Below are 20623 nucleotides of genomic sequence, written 5' to 3'. Positions count from 1 at the left end.
CGATCGAAAAGCTATGCATTTTCCCCAGAGACTTTTGGAAAATCGCAAAAAAAATAAGATCTGTGTTCAACAAAGAGTTGTGACCCTTACACGTTTTGTCTATCAAGATAATCTTTACAAGTTAATCCAAAATTTAAAATTTTTTAAACAAGTTTTAAAAAACACAAGCAGACACAACACAGTTTAAAAAAAACACAAGCAGGTTATTGGTGTGTTTTATGTCATAGATCAAAACGTGAAAATATTTAGAGGCTTTGTTAACCACAGACCTTATTTCAGGCGATTTAGCAAAAACCCGGGCGAGGGAACCGGAAGTGCTAAAATGCTAACTCACTTTCGTGTTTTGGCCTACAAAGTGACGTCATAACTTCGGCACTCTATTACTTTAGGCTTGTTCGACTTGAACCGGCGCTGCACAGACCGATCGGTTGATGACATCAAAGTACCGCGAGAGCGATTAGAGAGCAGACGGCTCCTTATGCTTTTGAATCGCTCTCGCGGTACTTTGATGTCATCAACCGATCGGTCTGCGCAGCGCCGGTTCAAGTCGAACAAGCCTTTTATTTCACACACATGCTTCTTTCCATGTGTTTATCCTGAAAACGTACCCGTAGTATACGTTGAGAAACTCGTTTACCATACATTATTTACAATAATTTGTCCTCAAAGTGACGACTAAGCGTCAAATATATATAATTGTTGCTGCCTATAACGTTAGTTAAACGCTGGCCAAGATGAAAAAGCTTACTGCCGTCGACTTGACTAAACTTGTGAAAGATTTCATCCAACTGGAGAATGTAAGGCCTCTAAATGTATATTTAAGATATTCAAGTAAACTTTGTGAAGAACGTTGTTATAAAAGCTCTGTGAATGCGCTAGTTCTGAGGTAACTGTTAAATTACCTGAGTTTTGTGTGATTAAGAAAATTACGGAGATGAAAGGGGAAAATAGTACTCTTGAAATACAACTGGACGAGACTAGCAGATTTCTAAAACTCGCCCAAAACAAGGAGAAACATTTAACTGAAGGTAAGACAATAAATATGGATATAAAATAAGGTATTCGCCAAAGAATTGGAAAAAATTGAACTCTGCTGCCATCTGGCGGTGTAATTGTAGAAATGTTGAAGTTTTTCAGTTGTTTAATGTGTTTATGTGAATTATAGGGTTTACATTTCTATCCCCATACTTGAATTGCAATATAGTAATTTGCTCTCTTTCTACGTAAAGGTATCCCGTTAATTAATTCAGTATATATAATATTATAACACCTTTGACATGGTTTACTTTCTTCTACAGAGAGAGATGGACTTTTGGAAACTGTCAAAGGTCTACAATACACCTTACAACAACAGTGCGACCTCAGAGGTAGAGAAATAATCTTAACTCGAAGGCTAGCTACTGTTCTCTTAAAAGGATAGTTCACCCCAAAATAAAAATTCTGTCATCATTTTCTCATCCTCAAGTTTTTTCAAACCTGTATACATTTTTTTACTCTGCTGAACACAAAAGAAGATATTTTAAAAAATGTCAGTAACCAAACATTTCTTGGCCCCATTGACTTCTATAGTATTTTTGCCCCATACTACGGAAGACAAGGGGGTCCATTAACTGTTTGGTAACCCATATTGTTCAAAATATATTTTTTTGTGTTCAGCAGAAGAAAGAAATTAATTGGGAACAACTTTTAGGTGAGTAAATGATGACATCATTTTCATTTTGGGGTGAACTGTCCCTTTAATATAAACAGTACATTTCAGTGTAATCCAATCCAAATTAAAATGTGCATAAATGATCACAACTCTTTCTAGTTGAAAATGAAAGGCTGAAAAATGAAGCTCTTCAGATGAAGAAAGAAAATGAAGCTCAAATAGAGGTAAGATGGGGCTGTATTCAATTACTGCTGGCATAAGCATAAAATTGCATCACGTTTTTGTGTTTGTTGTTGGAGCTTTATTCTCCCCCTGTGTGGTTGTAGGAAAGTAAGACTCGGCTTCAAAGACTGGCAGCTGAAATGAAAGCGCTGCGAGATCAACACCAGAGGGAGTTGGAAGACCGTGAAAAAGAAGCACAAAGGAAATGTGAGTGAAAATCACAACACTTTGTATCTACCATCCTTACAGTATCAACCGTAATAAAACAGATGAGACAGCTAGTATAGCTACTGTCCAGTATAGATACAGTTAAACAGGATTATACATTCAAAAAGGATACATTTATATCTTGCTTTCTAAGTGGATGCTAAAGATACTGATCTGAAAGTGACTCATGAGAGAAATGAATGCGCTTTGGAGGAGATGAGAAGGCAGATGAGGGAGAAGGAGAAAGAAAAGCAAAGCCAAACCATTAAACTTCAAATGGAGGTAGAATTTAATTCAGTTACCTAATTTTGTAAATAAATTAAACTTTAATGGGTTTTAATACACTATTAAATCATATACATTGTTTAATGTTTGTTTTAGTTTTATGGCTGTAAAAATGTTTCATCCATTTGCAGTTTGGTGCTAAGCTTGCAAGGGCACAGAGCATGTCTGCAAAGAGTCATCCACAGACACAAGCCTCTGCTCCTCATCCACAGAACATCTTTAAAAGAGTGAGTCATACTGCAGCGTCCGTCAAAACACCTCATAGCATTGTGGAAAGAAAGGTTTATGATTACACCTTTATTTCTACCTCTTTTTTGTATCGTTGTTATTGTGACTTTCAGAAGCTCCAGTTCATTCAGGATGAGAAAAACAAAGAGATCGAGGTTCTGCGTCAGAGGGTGAGAGAGCTGGAACAGCAGAGCCTTTACGGATTGATGGACCCTCGCCTGAAGAGGAGGAAAAACTGAAAACCTCTTATGATCTGTCCATTGTAACGTGAGGGCCAACTTCAGCAACCTGTTTGTGTTTGACAGTTGTATTTATTTGAAAAAGCATTTCCCCTGGAATATATGCTAAATCTTTTTCAATTACGTTCTGTGTTATGTTCTTAATTTAATTAAATGTGCATTTATGAACATATTGCTGTGAAGACTGCTATGTGAGAGGTAATTAAAAAGGAGTGCAGTGGCAGGTGACACGGACTTCAGGGAGATTATGGCCTGAGTGCTCTTGCATGTCGTCCGCACACCTGTAAACACAACGGCCATGTTCCAGATAAAGCTTGTAATCTCATCAATAGAGACGTTGGCAATTCAGTGCCTTGCTCAGACACACAGACATGTACATGCACGCAAATACACAAAGGAAGTGCCTCGTGACATCAAATACCAGGAAAATGCTGGTTCATTCAAAGAATCAGACTATTGAAATAAATTACTTTTTAAGTACAGTTTAAATCACTCAGCAGCCCAACCGAAATTCTGTGAAAGCTTCTGCAGCAGTTCAAACACACATTTGAGCACGTTTCCATCCAACAACCTATTATCTCCGTGAGATAATAAACAACTGCTTGCATTAATGCAACCATTCTTGGCTTAGTTTCACCAAGATACGGACAATATTTGCTTGGTACAGAGAGCTTCAGGAGCTGCGTGAACTTTTAACTAGCTAGGTAGCTAGACTATGACTTCATTATAGATGAGTGAAACACTATGAACAACCACATTAAGACAGTTCTGAAAACCTGTTTAGATGCTGAGCTGCTCATAACATTTACCACAAAGCACAACGCATGATGATATACATGGCAGTCAAAACTATATGCAGAGATTAAAGTTGATTCAGCCACTTACTCTAAATTTTTCACTGACACACCAGGTACATACATTTCAACAGCTAGTGAAGTGATATCAAAGAACACAGTCTGAACCTACCAGAGAAATGGTACAGCCCAATGGGGAGTGAGGGTTTGAAAATCGTATTTCATTAGATTGTTAGATTATTAGATTATTTCCTGAATTGTTAGTATGTGATGGTAATACTGCATTTAAATACATACAATTTTGGACAGGCTAACATTCTATTTTATTACAGTTTTTCAGTACCCCACAAATTATTAATTTCATCCCTTTTGGGAGGGTCCAAGTCTCATCTAGGGGGGTTGCACCCCCAATACCCCCTGTAATTTGAACTATGGCTGTGAGCAAGACATGCTGCTGCTGCACAATATAGCCAACATGACATCATGACTTTGCGTAAACATACACGCCACTTTCAAGTCAAGTGGCGTGTTATCTATACGCATTTTTAGCTATCCGCGTGTATGTCCGCGCCGAAACGAACCGTCATCTTCCGCGTGTATGTCTACGCCATTAAATGTCCGAGTGATTCCGCGTGCATGTGTACGCAGTTAAATGTCCGAGCGAAACGAAGCAAAATGTATATCTACATCTGGGGAGCGATATTTTTTTTCCTATGATGGTAGGGGAAGACTCATAAATGGTGTTAACCCCAGTGACGGGTAGGTTTAGGGACGGGGTTGGGGTAGGTCATATATTTATATATACAGTGATGTAACGTTAAGTCAACGGCGTTGATAAACACGCTGAAAAGTGATTATGCGTGTTGATAGCACGCCAAAAATGGAAATACGAATTGGCGTGTCATACATACGCCATTTCATGAGATCAGTCTGATATAGCATACATGATTTACCCGTAGCAAATCAATACAAGTGGAGCTGGTGAAGGTGGAGGGTCTCTGATGCATGCTGCACTGCTATAGCCAATGCTGAACAGTAGCAAGGTTGAGCAGCGATTTCATTGGCTACTGATGCAGCAGGAACCGATCAGCCTGCGCCATCTAGAGTTTCATGACAGAAACTTATATTACTTCAACTTATTTAAAGGGTAACTAAACACTAAAACAACTTTGTTTAAGTTAATGATCTGTAAGAATGGAGCTTTATAAAAGCTGTTCATTGATTCAAGTACATTTTTTGACATTTGGGTTTAAAGTGTTTTATTGGGCCCTTGGCAGCCCCTGGTATAAGAGCATCTGGTTCCGTTAAAACTACTGTAGCGAGTCAGGAGTTGGAATTACGTAGATTTCGTGTAGCCTAGGTAGTTAATTAGCATAGTTGTTAGAAGCATTGTTAGTTAGTAGCATAGTATTACATCAGTTAGGATAGCGATGATTTTTAGCATTAGCTTTATCTTTATTTAGTGGAAATGGGCTTCTCCACACAGCTCGTGCTGAAAAGCGACGCAGTGCCAAAAGCTGCTCTTCCTGCATGGACTCCACCACCGCAGCGACGCCATGATGTGAGTGAGCATATATTTTTAATCACAATTTATGTTCTTTCCTATCAGGCTAACCCTCTAGTGTCAACAAACGCGCGATTTGCTGGATATTTTATCACATAGCAGCAAAATATACTGAACGTAATAGTAGTAATAAACCTGGAAAGAATTACCTCAAAATGACTGAATAACAGTTTGAGCCAGCGGCTCGAATTGATATGCCTGTGGCCCTGTGTCCACAGACAATTCAACATCCTCCACTTCAGGTGAAGTTGGGGGAGAAAAGTCCTCGACTTCAAATGACCGTTCTGTCACTCCAGTCGCGCTCCATTTAAGCGAGTTTGACAGCAGCTGTCAATTAATCCGTCACTGCGGGTCTCAGGTGCACGCCACCCCCAACCCGCTCAGGGGGCTCACATATGCTCTGTTCGTCCTCTCTATCTCTGCTGGGCTCTTCCCACTTTTTCAACATTTTTCAAATATTGGCAGTGGGTTGAGTCAGGCTCCGACCAGGGGTTTAGTTACCCTTTATGCACATTTTTAAATTTTTGTTTAGTTCTTTAATCAATTTTTTTTATTGTTTTATTTCAATTTTAGCAATTCTTTCCATCACAAGCGGCACACATGCGCTCCAGAATGAGAATGTGAAGCCTCATCATTCACAATGAGAGGCTGGCGGACTAGTAATAATTATAGTATCGGCCAAACCCCTTGATGTGTCAGGGAGGGCCTGCAGTAATCTCATTAGTAATGCTGTTACATAACGTCTGTACGGTCAAAGATCAGCCTCATTAAGATCACTGACGATCACATCTAGGGTCTCCTGACCTCCTGTATGATTGTATCCCACCAGCACAAACATAACAATATATCCCATGAGTACTTTAAAAGAATCAGCGATGCACGTGTTTGCCAGTTATTCACCCTCCTTTCGCAGTGGTTCTTGCCTTTTGTTTATCACAGGCATCGTCTCAGACAGCAGAGAGGATTAAGGTAGCTCTAAATAAAGCTGGCAGATTAGGAAACATGATACCAGGATGTTCTGTTTCACTTTGACAACGTGATGGACAGAGAGAGAGCTGAAGACTTCCCTGGAGACAGGAAGACTATTGAGGGGAAACTACATCAGTGATTTTTATTCATGCAGTTACAGAACAGGGCAGTTAAAATGAACATCTACATATTGGTCTTACTTGACCTTTACAATAACTTAATGTGACTATTGTTTTAAACTGCAAAATAAGTTCAATATTATTACTCTGACTTATTTAGATCAAATCTTAAAATGTAAGCATGTGGAGATATTCTTTGACTTCTGATCCTATAAAAAAGAAAAGCAGCCATGCATTAGTCTACTGCGAGAGCACAACGGTGAGATAAATGATTTTACATTTTCTAATGTTGTGTAGTGTGGTTGTGTAGTGTCACACCTGTGGATGTTTTAGTCAACAAAGCTTGTCAACATGCTTGTTAACTTTTAAAATGTTGTTGAAGTGTATTCAATGCATACAGTGCTGAAATAGACAATATAAAATTATTAACAAGGTGAAGTAAGTCTATGTGATTAGCGTTAGCATGGGCTGCAGTTATATGTTCATGCCAGCTATACACTTTGATTCTGTCTGTTAAAGAACAATTTCACATAATTCACTGCTGTACTGCTTATATGTTTTTTTTTCTTATAGAACAAGAAGATTAGATGTTTTTATGCATCACACATTCATTTCTATGCATGCAAGCAAATTTTGTGCGCTGTAACTAATTTGCTTATTGGTTACTGTTGGTTCCTGTTTTTTTTAGCCTTAAGCAGCTGCAAAATGCCTGCGAGCACAATTCAGGTGTCGCCACAGGTGCATCGGCACAATCACTACACCCTGACGGGCAGCTCAGAATGTGGGTCAGAGGAAGAGGAAGACCCTTCCAAGTGCCTGACACCCCTGGAAAAATTAACGCTGGAAATGTGCAAAGACGAAGACACCATAAAGGAGCTGATGGTGGGCAGAAGGGTGGGCTTCTACAAAGTCCGTGGTCAGATCGGCTGTGGGAACTTTTCGAAGGTCAAACTGGCCATCCACGCCCTCACCAAAGGTGAGATTTTTCATTATCAAAGTGGTTATAAACAAAACCTTCGACTTTTTGAATCTAGGTTAGGAAATGGTAAAGGTAGGTCAGAATTAAGAAATTAACAGGATTAATGTGTAATGACGTCATTCAGATTTGACTCTGCACGCATTTCCTTTAGACAAGGTTGCCATTAAGATCATGGATAAGATGAGACTCGATCTGCAGACCCAGAAGATGCTGTCCAGAGAGATCTCCAACATGGAGAGCTTGTATCACCCAAACTTATTGCAGCTCTATGAGGTACTGGAGACGCCAAGTCGGTTGTACCTGGTTCTTGAGTTTGCTGGAGGAGGAGACCTCCACACCAGAATCAGTTCTGGAGGAAAACTCTCTGACCGAGAAAGCAAGATTGTATTCGCCCAAGTCCTGTCAGCAGTCAAATACATGGTCAGACTCAAAAACATTGTACTTTAGATTTTAGAAAACACATCAATAGTAAGTCATAATAAGTATAGTAAAACTGTTAAATGGGTTAATGATGCTCATTTTTGTGTCCAGATTAAAATGCAGTTCACACACAAAACGATTTAAATACACCTCTTCTATGAACAGCATGTCTAAAATTTCTGCATTAAAGTTAATTTTGATATTTTAATGTCAAAACCCTCATAAGGATCAAACTCAATTCTGAAGCATGATCTTTTATAATTATGTCTCAGGACAAAACAATAAAAAAACTGTTTGTTAATATTTTGATTTTTCAAATATTTAATTTACATTTATGAATTACATATATAATAATTATTAAAATACATTATAATTCATGATGTATGTATATATATATATATATATATATATATATATATATATATATATATATATATATATAACCTTCAAAAATATGTTTAAAATATACCATTAAACTATATTTTTTTCTAAAAGCTTTTCAAAATAATATAAAACTAACATGAATACAAAGACTACATTTCTAAAATGTTTTTGATACTACATTTTTTTAAATTATTTTTTTCATTTCTTTATTGTGTACAGTATGTCATCGAACCGAATCATCTTAATCACTGCGTGAGAATTTTGAATCTCTTGAATTTATATATTTGCATGTGTTTTCATTTCAGCACGAGAACAACATCATCCATCGAGATCTGAAGGCTGAAAATGTTCTTTATACAACTAACTCCTGCATTAAAGTGGCTGACTTTGGCTTCAGCAAGAGGGTCAAGAATCGCAACCAAGCCCTAGACACCTTTTGCGGCTCTCCTCCTTATGCAGCTCCGGAGCTCTTCAAAGACGAGTCCTACATCGGGCCACCTGTGGATGTGTGGGCAATGGGCGTCCTCCTCTTTTTCATGGTAACTGGCTCCTTGCCGTTCCGTGCTGACACTGTGGCCAAGTTGCGCCAAAGTGTGCTGGACGGGGCCTATGTCCTGCCAACCTGGGTATCTGCTCCATGTCAGCGGCTGATCCGGGGGATACTGAAGCCAGAACCGTTAGAGCGATGCGCACTGGACCAGATGTTGGGCTGCGAGTGGCTGTTGCCAGTGGAACTCTTCTTCCCTATTCCTCCCTTATACCAGCTCAACCCCATTCATCTGGTCGAGGCCGGTCCAGGGGAGTTAGACAGAGACCAGGAGGAGGTAAAAGGTATCCTGGAGAAACTGGGAGTCACTCAGGAACATATTCTTAATAACCAAGGAAAAAACATTCGCAGTCCCATTACAGGGGTTTACCGCATACTCTTGCACAGAGTTAAGAGAAACAGGGGAGCCGAGTTTGTGCCTACAATCAGTGGAGTCGTCAAAGATCCTAAAAGAGACAGTCTTCGTGCCTACAGAAATCTACGGCACTCCTCAAAACTGTGCGTTGTTTCTTAAAGGTACGGTAGGTGATCTGATGCATATGGCACACTGGAAACACTTCAGGAGTTTTGAAGTCGTCATCTAATTGCTTGAATTCTACAGGATGTCAGGGAGACCTGTGTGTCGTGTTCTTTAACAGTCCGCCTGGAAACAAAGCCATCGTGATGCCAAACCCCCTCATGGAAGAAGAAAGCCGCCGTGTTTACAACTGTGACAATGAGCACTTACCAGGATCAACTAAATGCTGGGTTTTCCAAAGTATGTGAAGTTTGAGGCCCAATTGTTGCAGTAAACTTGCACAACGTTCTTGAATGAATAATTTATTAGATGCACTAGTCTGTTATCGTAGGTACATCGACTTTACATTTTCACGCCCCTAAACATGACGTGTAACAAAACGAATTGTGATTGGTTGCATTACATGTAATTCAGACGGCCTCTTGGGCGGTCCTTGGCCTATGAAAGCTGTGATGAAGTCCAGACCTTCTTCCGTCAGTCTGGAGGTCTGGTTATGCGAGACTAGGAATGTCTAAACCTCCTCCTCTGCCCATTTCAAGCACCAGCTCTCAAAATGAGTCTGAAAAGTGAGATACCATACTCCTAATAAATGTTTTTTCTTTTGGTTCCCTTTTTAGTGATTGCTATAACCACTTAATCTTGTCATATTTGTAAAATTAGTTATCGAAGGAGTAGAGGAGCTTTATAACAATGAGACATTCAACATGAATTATCATAGTAATACAAATTGCTTTAACTTATTGATGCCATCATATCCTTGGGCAGTACAGAAGGTTTCGCCATAGTCATTAAAATGAAAAAAGTGATCAGCTGACTTAAAAAAAAATGAGGAAACCATTGCCTTAAAATTATTATTATTATAAAGTAATAAACTTCATGTGTAATTGAAAAAGATTAAGTTAAGTGAACTTGACAATTCCACACAACTTAATTGTTTCAATTATGCATGACGTTTATTTACCTACTGTAATATCTTCAAGGCAACGGGTTTCCTTACTTTTTGATGTTAATTAAACTGAACTTTTTAGAGTGTAGCTTCTATGTGAATGTGGGGGCGGCGGCATCAAGATTGGGGTGTTTTCCTTTTGAGTAGGGGTGTGTTTGTTTTTGGTGATCTCAAATATCAACAGCCTTTATGAGAAATTGCTTACTGCACCTTTAAATGGATAGTTTAGTACAATGAAAGTCAATTGGGTCCATACTGGAGCCAATTGGCATTCATTGTATGGACAAAATAACTCTGTATCATTTTTCAAAATAGCTTTTGTATTTAACAGAACAAATAAATTATACAGATGTGGAACAAAATGAGGGTGAATAAACATTTTGGTTGAAAAATCCTCAGCCTAAAAGTGTGGGAGTTGTGTAATTACAGTTTTACAGTTATCATGCCATGTAGCACAAAATATTTAATAGACCAAATCAATGAGAAAATTAATATATTTATTGCTAAACGTTCACAACGTTCACAGTGCTTTTAAAATCATTTGCTTTCTGTAATTACATAGGAAACCTGTTTATATCAGAGGCTTAAATAGGCCTGTCATATTTATGTTTCAGTCCTGTTATTCTATTTTCGCAAGTAAAAATGTATGAAAACGTCTGTCAGCCCTTACTGCTTTCCTCCATTTTTGTGTACAAACTCTCACTAAATAAAACAGCCCTGCATAATCAGTTTACAGCTCCTCTTTGCTTTCATTGAAGCCCCTCTTTCAACGCTGAGAGCCACAGCAATCCGTGCAGAAGCCATGGGCGGTTTGTAAACAATACAGCAACTGACAGGGAGCCATAGGATTGGCAGCCAAACACTCACCCCGCGACACCGCCTTCACCTCCCATCTGCGCTGCTTGGCAGATGGAGTAGCGTCGTGCCTCAGACATCTGCCGCGGTAACAATGAGTTCCTTGTGCTGGGGCCCCCAATTTAACGGGACAGCGCGCTACTATTGTGCTGTAGCTTTACACATGCAGATGGCAGCTGACACTATGCTGCCCCCAATACAGAGTTACTTCAGAAAGAAAACTTTGTGAACAGAAATTTTTTCACTATAGAAGCCATTGTTTTTCGCGAATAAAAGTGAGCCTGAAGGATACGCGTGCAGTGAGGTTCATGTATGCCTATTATTTTAACAGCCTGAGTATTTTTGTCACTAAGGAATTGATGTCTCAGCTGAACAAGAGCAGATATTAGGCATACTACGATCCAACTTCTGAACGGACTGAACGAACAGCCTCGTTTTTATTTACGAAATATGAATATGGACGTATCAAATGTGTGAGTGTGTTAAGAATGCAGTCATTTGCGGAAGAGAACACATGACACAATTATTCATTTGAACATATTTATTGTTTGTATGCACTCATTTATTTATTTCTACAATGCAAAGTTTGAAACAGCATATTTAAATATTTTTCTTCACTTTTATATCAAATATTTATAAACCTTTAGGGATTTTTAAGTTAGTTTGTTCTTTTTTGTCACATGAATATTTCTAAAGTGAAACCTTTAGAGAATAAGACAATTCTGGAAAGTGGAAAGCACATTGCCGACAATAAGGCACGTTATATTGTGCAGCAATTTCATTTTTAAAAACGTTGAAGATGTTAAAGTCAATTTTTAAAAACGTTGCTTCGACGCACCACCGCGTCCCCTGCGTGTCCAACGCTTGCGATATTTGCTCTGTGTAACAGAGGCAAAACTCGCTTCTCCTTTCTCTCCAAACCTCATCCGCACAAAGAATGAGGGCCATTGTGTCGCTCTCGTGGCATACCTGACCTCATTCACATAAAGAATGAGGATCATCTTGGCATGGACGGGACGAGGAACGACGTAACCGCGAGGGCCACTCGGGCCTGCCTCGCGCTGCCTGGACGGTTCAGCCTCCTCAGGAGCATCCAGGGATGTGGAAACATCATCATCCTTGCTTCAAAGGATGAGCAGAGTATTCCTCAAGGTTTACAGCATCTCCACAGAGAAGAGTAAAGGTCCAGATCAACGCTCGGGGAGAGTGATCTCAGGAACCCACTCGTTATAACTGCGACTTTCTTCACAGAACAGGTGAAGCTTCTCCAGAGCTGGATCCTCCCATGAGTCCTCAGCTGGGTTCTGTTGTGGTCATAATAAAATGCAATTTAGCATGACACCAAAAACGTTGTGAATGCACACATATAGTTTCTGCTTTTGCTAAAGTGAGTAAAATATTTTCTATAGCCTACATACCGTGATGAGCACACAGTGAGCATCCTCAAATTGTTCAGGCTCGTCACCAACAATCTCAGAAAGACGCTGCATGTCATTCACTCTGACGATGCTGATGTCGTTGTCAAAACAGAAGGCTTGGATGAGAGTGAAATGGATTTGGAGAGCGATGTCACACTCAAAATCCTCATCCATTGCCAGGACGCAGAAAGACACGCTGTCCGGGTCACTGAAATACAAGAAAAGGCAAATTAATAACATGTAGCCTACTACTAAATCAGTCGAAGTGATTTATTAAAAAAGGAAGCATGAAAGAAGTGAATAGACAGCATACTCACACATTCATAATTTTAGCAGATTCGTAAACGCCAATGGTAAGGTAATCGTTCGCTTTGGCAGAAAGCAAAACCTCTTCCAGTGCTTGTCCAGTGCACTGAGCTCTGTCGCTGCTTTTCTGGGTGAGCACTTCCTCAAAAGTCATGATGCTGGTTGTAATTCCACAAGGAGCAGACAGCAGAACTGAAGTTGGATGTAATCCAAAAGGATTGGTGCCCTAACGGAGTGTGCTCGCTGCCTTTATACTCTTCGGCTCGTGGTGGCTATGAAAGAAGCGTCTTATGATTGGTTCGTCTGAATTGTGCATTGGTATGCTAATGTTATTGTCACACTCCGGCTCGTGGCAGATTGATGAAAGCTATAATGTCACTTTTTGAGGCTTGCTGCAGACTTCAACTAATTCTTTCGATTATTTTAGCATCTTACAAAACCAAATGCATTAGGCTGATACGTTTAAGCAGTATTCTTTTTGTTTTATTATCAATCATATTTTGGCCTATTCATTTTGCCCGATTTTGTGCGTTTTAGTGTCTTAGATGTATTAAAATGTGTTCTGTTATCTCCGGACTAACTGTTTAGGCTACACGAACAAAAAATAATATCTCACCTGACTCTCTTCAAAAGATTCAAATAACTTTGTTATACTTGGGATACATTTCTCTTTAAGAGCTTTTATTTAATTAAATAGGCTGTAACAGGTAGCCTATTTAGCAATGTGTTTTAGTAAAGTGAAATATTGCAGAGGATCAAATTACACTAATACATTTTTTTTTAAAGTTATGTGAACTTTAGTATAGGCTAGGGCTAGGCTATATTTTAGCCTATATAATGTATTGGTGAAAGTTGGCAAATGTGGATAAGGGATCGCATGCATCCCCCCTCCCTCAGCGCAAAAGACAGGTGGAGTGTGTGGCCATCTGTGGACACACTGAAACGGCCCTATTGTTAGTTCAGAAACTTCTATTATTAGACGCCTTTACAAATGCAAATAGGATGCGCGTGCCATGACGCCCCGCTGCCCAATCTGGCCTGCTACGACCACAGACCACGTGATAAGAGGCAGCTTTCCAAATGTAGGCCACCCTGAAAATTCATCAATGTTTATATTCTTATATTCTCCATTTGCTGACATTTTCGCAGCTTTAACGCATTTAATGTGTGAATAAACCACTCGTTTCATATGCACTGACATTTTAATCATTTTGTTCACAGGTGGTTTTAAAGCTGCATAGAAATCATTAGAGAGAAAAAAACATCCTGATATACTGCATCATGTCAATGTCAAGAAAAAAGTCAGAATCACAGATCATTACTAAGTGCAAATGTATATGCAGCGAATGAAATAAGTTTTTTTGGTTATTTGAGAGGCTCGAGATAACAGGTTGACGATGACTGATGCAGGCCTATTGTTACCATGCAGAACAGGAGCAGATGGAGAGGCCTCATTTAGGATGCCCCCACTGCCCCCTCGCATCACAGCAGCACATATGACTATTGTGAGCAAGTTTTTTGTGTCTACTTCAAAATGGAGCATGAACAGATTCAGTTGAACTTTTCCTTATAGTGAAGCTGCAGCAGGAAAAAATAGAACGGAGTGTGATGTTTTCCTGATATTTTGCAAGTTGAGGTTCATACATGCAAACAATAAAATGATAACTTAAAAATCTTTTTAAACACTTGCAAAAGTACACTACGTCCCATAGAGGCTTGTTCTTTATATACAAAGAAAATAAGTAAAAAGAAAATAACTCGTTTCAGATTTGCAACGTAGGCAATGCATTGTTCTTTCACATCTGCAGTCCGGGCATCCCGTTCCTACCCCCCTTAGTGCGCGAGAGTGACAGGTGTTCCAAGACAAACGTGCTCGAGCGCAAAGCAGAGTAATCAAACAAATGCTTTTACTTAGTCCCTCCTGCAGCTGCAGTCAGATAAGCACAGTCATCTGTTGCAAAGCCATTTCATTTTCTATATAGGCTATGATTTAGCGGTCATTAAAAGAAGTCAGGCAAAAATTTGTTCAGACGCGTTCAAGACGATTTTAATAAAAATTCCAAACACGCAAAGCTATAGCTTACACAGTCAGCAAACCGATTGTTTTAAGTGCAGTTAAGAATATTTATATCACGTTTATTATTTAAAGGCACCATAAAGTTTGTGTCTGCAGGCATAAATAGGTGGGCTATAAGTCTAAATACAGCTGAACTTTGCTCAGCTGATCCTTTATCTTCCCCCATCAGCAGATGGGGAGTGTTTCCTGTAGCAAAAGAGAAGCACGTCCAGATGCCACGCGCCGTAAGTCAGGCTATGCAAATTAGCCACGCGTATGTGAAGACGATCACCAAGGTATTAAATAACTTTCAACATGTCAAATCAGCAGCAAAAGTCTGATAAAATCACCAATTTGTAATGAGTTAACATATTTCAAATTTATAACTTGGAATAACTGATGGAATATATAGGCCTATGCCAACATGTTGATTAATTCACTTTTTAATTGTTTTTGATAGTTTTGTTTAACGTCAATATTTTAGGGTAGGTTATGTTTTACACGCATAGTCTTAGTATAAGGGAGTTTATCGTTCTGAAATTGGTTAAGTTTTTCCCTCTAATTAGCACTTTTTGCATTCACTAGTTCATTTTAAGCTGTAAAATATTCCATGAACATAATTATAACAACAACAAAAAGCTGTTTAGAATAATTGTTTGAAAGAATAATAGCATGTCACAACGCAGTTATGTAAACTTTTTAGTCACTCATATCAACCCCCAATGCAACATGTGTGCAATAGCCTACTTTTCAGCTTGTTGAATTTATGCCATGTCTTTTGAGTTGAAAAGTTGATCTGTTTAATTAAGGACAAAAGTGAAAGGATCAGAGTTTGATCCTTTCTTACAGTTCTATAGATGTCACGCATATCTAAAGGCACGCGCCTTGGATAAGTCCGTTCCTTTATTGTTCTGAACAGCCAATCAGAACGCGCGGTGAAAACGCGTGCCACTATCCCACTATAAGTACGGGTCGCGTGTCAGGTGGAAATTCACTCCCAACTTATCTCGCTCAGCTCGTGCCACTGACTGTACTTCAAGCAGCTACTGCATACTTCAATCCAAACCAAGATGGTTAAAGAAGGAAAATCCCTGTCCGAAGCCCTGCTGTCTGCCAAGGCGGAGGGTCGCCTCACCGTTGGCGTCTACGAGTGCGCAAAAATAATGAACGAGTAAGTTTGGAGGAAGTCTTCCATGCGAGAACCCATGTCATGTATATTTATCCGTATTATGATACTGTGCGGATTGACTCATTTCAACCCCATTTTTGTCTTCACAGGGACCCTGATAGTGTGTCTTTCTGCCTTTTGGCCACTGATGACTTTGAGTGTGACGTCGCTCTACAGATTCACTTCACTCTGATCCAAGCGTTTTGCTTTGACAACGACATCAGCATCGTCAGAGTAAACGACCTGAAACGTCTCAACGCTCTTGTCGGTGCCAAGGGTCAACTCGAGGACGCTCATTGTGTCCTTATAACGGTGAGATTAAGGATATGTTCAAAAGTAACATTTAAGTGCAACATCAAGCTAATTATTTGTCCCAAGACTTGGTTTTTAAAACTCTTCCGCTCTGTTTTAACAGAACCCAGCTGAGGACTCATGGGAGGATCCAGCTCTGGAGAAGCTTCACCTGTTCTGTGAAGAAAGTCGCAGTTATAACGAGTGGGTTCCTGAAATCACTCTCCCCGAGCGTTGATCTGGACCTTTACTCTTCTCTGTTGAGATGCTGTAAACCTTGAGGAATACTCTGCTCATCCTTTGAAGCAAGGATGATGATGTTTCCACATCCCTGGATGCTCCTGAGGAGGCTGAACCGTCCAGGCAGCGCGAGGCAGGCCCGAGTGGCCCTCGCGGTTACGTCGTTCCTCGTCCCGTCCATGCCAAGATGATCCTCATTCTTTATGTGAATGAGGTCAGGTATGCCACGAGAGCGACACAATGGCCCTCATTCTTTGTGCGGATGAGGTTTGGAGAGAAAGGAGAAGCGAGTTTTGCCTCTGTTACACAGAGCAAATATCGCAAGCGTTGGACACGCAGGGGACGCGGCGGTGCGTCGAAGCAACGTTTTTAAAAATGGACTTTAACATCTCGGACGTTTTTAAAAATGAAATTGCTGCACAATATAACGTGCCTTATTGTCGGCAATGTGCTTTCCACTTTCCAGAATCGTCTTATTCTCTAAAGGTTTCACTTTAGAAATATTAATATGACATTAAAGGGGGAAAAAATAATAATAACTTAAATTTCTAAAGGTTTAACTTTAGAAACATCTGATTTAAAAAAAATGAAGAACGAAATATTTAATTATGCTGTTATTTTTTGTAGACAAAAGAAAATTTTGTGAATATGATTAAATTTGCCTAGAGATTTCACTTTAGATATTTTGTATGAGACAAAAAAATGTATACAAATAAAAGATAGTTTGAATTCATCTTGATTGTGCAGCAGCTTATTTTTGTATGTATATTTGTACTGACTTATCAACAGAAAACAGTCAATGCCTTTTGATCCCTCATTTTTACTTGAATTCCTGGGTAACCAGGATATTAGATTGTTGTCACATCAGAACAAACATTAGATGCAGTAAACTTAATGCATTATGTGTATTCACTGTTCTCAATTTTTGTGAGTTGAGTTCCATACCAAAACATGACACAGCCAGCTTCTTACAAAGGCATTGAAAACTGTTACTTTCTATTCATATATATATAGGCCTGTACATTTATCTCTAAATCAGACTGATTGGCATGCAATTTCATGATGAGTGAAATTGACATCTCCTATAAAGTTATGACCTGAACCAATCACATTTAGATCTTAAAATGAACGTTTTTTCCATATTTATTAGACATTTTCTCAGCAGAAGCACTGGCCAAAAACATGAGGCTCAACCAATGGGGGACAAACCTGATCTCACCAATAAAGATGTCATTGTAGTCCTGATTAACTCACTAAAACATTCAGATTATAGAATTATGAATGCATGCAATAAAGTAAACAACAACAACAGCATTTAGTTTATTTAGCAGATTACTGGCCAATGTTGGACATACCTAAATAATAACACTGCTAACCATGACTTAACTGAAAATGACCACTTCATCTCTCTTTCTCCCAGACTGCTTATGGATGGCCAAAACATAAGACATGCAAGTGTTTGTTAGTTCTATCTGTCCTTGATGTTTGTTGTAAAAGTCTGCAAGAAAGAAAAATTGCAACAGGAGTAAACAGCAGATTTTGCTGCATTAGATCTGTAGAGAAAAAGTTTAGTTTCTCAATTCAGTTTAGATTACGAAGTAAAAATAACAAAATTTTATGCAAATATGAGTTACTCATTGAAGACTGCGTTTGATGAAAACTTTACAAGTGTTGAGAAAGGTTTTTACTTCATTGCTTTGAACCTACACATGCTATTTTTTTGACATTCAACATATGGGTTTAAAGTGTGTTGTCTATTTACAAGATTATTAAATATAATCGAGTATACATACAATTTTACACATTATTATAGTATATTACTCAATACCCACATTGTGATACAGAAAATGTTTAAATTTCACCAGAGATGTAATCTTTAATTGCGATAGATCACGAATGTTTGGTGAAGATTAATGACTAACTACATCTAGACTATTTTATAGACTAGCCTCTAATGAAATTGATCTGATTAATGACAAAAATAACATGACCTTAAATGAAATGCCAGCATCAGTTCAATGAAACTTCTAATACTGCCTGCACTTCTTCCTGCTTATATCTGTGAAGTGTGATTTCCTCTGCTTGGCTCATAGATGACGGAACCTTCCTAACAACAGCATCTGATTGGTTTAGAAAGTGCCATCTGGTCACCCTCCCACACTTCCCCCATACAATCTCAAACTTTTGATTATGTTTTGAATTAAATTGACTTATTTTATAATATGAAAGTAAATGAAAATATCCTATAACTTTGTTTTTCCCATTCTTATAAATCTTTTACCATTTTTACTTTTTACCTTTAAAATGATCCTGCGTTGTGACAAATAAATGATTCCACGAAGTACCTCAATTAACGTAAAGCAATAAAAGCTGCAGCATGTTTATACATTTCTATAATGTTTTATAATCCACTACATGTTTACGATGTGAAATTTTAGCACATTACTGTTTGAAATAGCTTTAAAGGAGCATAGCATGACTATTAAAAAGTATTTAAAGGCATACTCATATTCTACACATTAAAATACTGTGCAGGATTGTAGAAGTTATCTAAGATATAACAAAACTTACAAGCAACTCTTTACACTAAACTACTCATCTCATTAGTTTTTTTATATTTTAAAAAGAACTTTGTTGCCACGTCCAGAAACAGCTGAACTTGCATTACCCCTCGCTCTTTGTTGTTTTAAACTACCAAAAGCATAAAGAAGCAATCAAATAATCCCCTGCAGAACAATACGTCAGCATGCAGGCGAGCCCCATTGTGCTCTTTCAGAAAGCCAGCGCCTGCAGAATACAAATAAAGCCAAGCCCTAAAACCTAAAACCTACCCAGAGACTATAGGCCACTAAAACGGGCTCCATCTGCTCTTGTGCATAATGAGCTGGAGTGAAGGTGCCTAGCAGTGGGAGGAGAGGAAGCGGGACAGGGCCGCCCTGTGCCTGGCACAAGCCAGTCCCTATACAACCATTCCCCCCTGGGATATCTGCCACTCGCCCCCACTACTGAGTGGCTCTCACAAAGACCCCCAAAAGGGGCGTGCTCTGGTGGGCCACTTTCGAGGACTGAGGGAGGGCCTACACATGTCCAGGAGCAAGCTGTCTCTGTGGACGAGTGCTGCACTACCCCAATCCCCAACCTTATTATAATATTACATTATCCCAGTGGTCCTATCGCATGGCTTCGAGTAGCCTTTTCAGCCAGCCCTCATCCCCTCCTCCCGAAGTGGAGACACCCCAGGAACAGCAGCAGATGGTGGTGAAGGGTGGATTTGGAAGGGCTCTCCTGTTGCCGAGGATACCGCGATTGGTATTTCTGTTGTCCCAACAAACACCTTATCAAGAACCAGCCCTAGGGTGTTACAAAACGATGAGGGAACAAGCAACGGAGGAATGTTTTAATTGTGATGCCAACAAAACCAGCACGTTTTTGTTATGTTTGTAAACACTACAGTGCACTTCTAATACACTAGAAACATTTGTCCAGAAACATTTTTCACATAGAAATTTCTAATGAATTTCACAAACTACAAATAAATCAAGTACTATTGTATTAAACAAAATTGTTTATTTTTATTTTTTTTACCGTGTATGTATCATGCATGCTCTTTTGAGTATTCTAAAATGAGATTTTTCAAGATTTAAGAAGAAGTATATGTAAATGTAGGACAAATTCAACAACAATATAGATTGTTTTCAGTTCATTTCTGGCAAATTCATTCTGGTCGTGTGTTGCCCCATTGCTCTGGCAGGCTGTAAAGCAGGCCTGCAGATTATAGTGTGTGGTAAGAGAGGCTCCAGTCTGCAGTGTATGGTAATTACTCATTATGTGAGCCAGCTGTCTTTATGAACAGGGTCAGAGGGTCACCCCTCCTATCTAATGCTGACGGTCCTGCACGAGCGCCAGGGCCTCCACATCACCTGCTCAAACATTCAACATAGAGCTTTAGTCTCGATAAAGCTCATTTTGATTTAGCAGACCACTTAAAGTCTTAGCTTGGCGAAAGATGATGCAAATATCAAAGTTTAGCATTTCATTTTTAGCATTTGAAAACAAATTATGATGGGACCGGATGGCTGTTTACACTTAAGATGCTGATATATTTGTGAACATTTTTGGGCAAAAAAGGTCCATTATCTATAGTGTAGTGATGAATGAAGCCCAGCTCACACAGGACTTACTTTCAAACTAAGCAGATTTTTGTTGGTCAACATGGTG

The 20623-nt window shown here is 39.1% G+C and overlaps 4 protein-coding genes across 4 annotated transcripts; 3 read left to right on the top strand and 1 right to left on the bottom strand.

The window, feature by feature from the left end:
* The first annotated feature begins 547 nt into the window (after nt 1-547).
* On the top strand, nt 548-2955 carry ccdc152 (coiled-coil domain containing 152). Its single transcript, XM_077232967.1, has 8 exons — nt 548-797; nt 923-1028; nt 1299-1367; nt 1811-1875; nt 1978-2080; nt 2235-2362; nt 2497-2592; nt 2707-2955. Exons 1-8 carry the CDS (start codon nt 735-737, stop codon nt 2830-2832), a joined length of 756 nt encoding a protein of 251 aa, XP_077089082.1. The 5' UTR covers nt 548-734; the 3' UTR covers nt 2833-2955.
* A 3287-nt stretch (nt 2956-6242) lies between these two features.
* nim1kb (NIM1 serine/threonine protein kinase) lies at nt 6243-10799 on the top strand. Its single transcript, XM_077232966.1, has 4 exons — nt 6243-6537; nt 6967-7254; nt 7409-7677; nt 8367-10799. The coding sequence occupies exons 2-4, from the start codon at nt 6984-6986 to the stop codon at nt 9120-9122; spliced, it is 1296 nt and encodes a 431-aa protein (XP_077089081.1). The 5' UTR covers nt 6243-6537; nt 6967-6983; the 3' UTR covers nt 9123-10799.
* Nucleotides 10800-11466: 667 nt separating this feature from the next.
* Nucleotides 11467-12867, bottom strand: gadd45gb.1 (growth arrest and DNA-damage-inducible, gamma b, tandem duplicate 1). The gene is made up of 3 exons (XM_077232690.1): nt 12662-12867; nt 12345-12552; nt 11467-12230 (listed from the first exon to the last, which is right to left on the bottom strand). The coding sequence occupies exons 1-3, from the start codon at nt 12802-12804 to the stop codon at nt 12117-12119; spliced, it is 465 nt and encodes a 154-aa protein (XP_077088805.1). The 5' UTR covers nt 12805-12867; the 3' UTR covers nt 11467-12116.
* A 2696-nt stretch (nt 12868-15563) lies between these two features.
* Nucleotides 15564-16897, top strand: LOC143740689 (growth arrest and DNA damage-inducible protein GADD45 gamma). The gene is given in 5 exon segments (XM_077232689.1): nt 15564-15600; nt 15603-15733; nt 15735-15877; nt 15985-16186; nt 16290-16897. Coding segments are annotated over 5 exon segments (627 nt in total). The 3' UTR covers nt 16404-16897.
* The last annotated feature ends 3726 nt before the right edge of the window (nt 16898-20623 follow it).

Source organism: Siphateles boraxobius, unplaced genomic scaffold (genome assembly GCF_051911475.1).
Source record: "Siphateles boraxobius isolate OS27281-9 unplaced genomic scaffold, OSU_SipBor_1 18, whole genome shotgun sequence".
In the NCBI taxonomy this organism is placed as follows: Eukaryota; Metazoa; Chordata; class Actinopteri; order Cypriniformes; family Leuciscidae; genus Siphateles; species Siphateles boraxobius.
This window is presented reverse-complemented; position numbering and strand designations above follow the sequence as displayed.

Bases quoted from the DNA above. Each gene is read 5' to 3' on its own strand.
- ccdc152 (XM_077232967.1), top strand. From the start codon at position 735: ATGAAAAAGCTTACTGCCGTCGACTTGACTAAACTTGTGAAAGATTTC. The intron at 1,029-1,298 runs GTAAGACAATAA...TTTCTTCTACAG, and splicing joins GGAGAAACATTTAACTGAAG to AGAGAGATGGACTTTTGGAA. The intron at 2,081-2,234 runs GTGAGTGAAAAT...TTGCTTTCTAAG, and splicing joins AAAAGAAGCACAAAGGAAAT to TGGATGCTAAAGATACTGAT.
- nim1kb (XM_077232966.1), top strand. From the start codon at position 6,984: ATGCCTGCGAGCACAATTCAGGTGTCGCCACAGGTGCATCGGCACAAT. The intron at 7,255-7,408 runs GTGAGATTTTTC...CATTTCCTTTAG, and splicing joins CATCCACGCCCTCACCAAAG to ACAAGGTTGCCATTAAGATC. The intron at 7,678-8,366 runs GTCAGACTCAAA...TTTTCATTTCAG, and splicing joins TGTCAGCAGTCAAATACATG to CACGAGAACAACATCATCCA.
- gadd45gb.1 (XM_077232690.1), bottom strand. From the start codon at position 12,804: ATGACTTTTGAGGAAGTGCTCACCCAGAAAAGCAGCGACAGAGCTCAG. The intron at 12,553-12,661 runs GTGAGTATGCTG...CTTGTATTTCAG, and splicing joins TCTGCTAAAATTATGAATGT to TGACCCGGACAGCGTGTCTT. The intron at 12,231-12,344 runs GTATGTAGGCTA...TGACCACAACAG, and splicing joins CTCACTGTGTGCTCATCACG to AACCCAGCTGAGGACTCATG.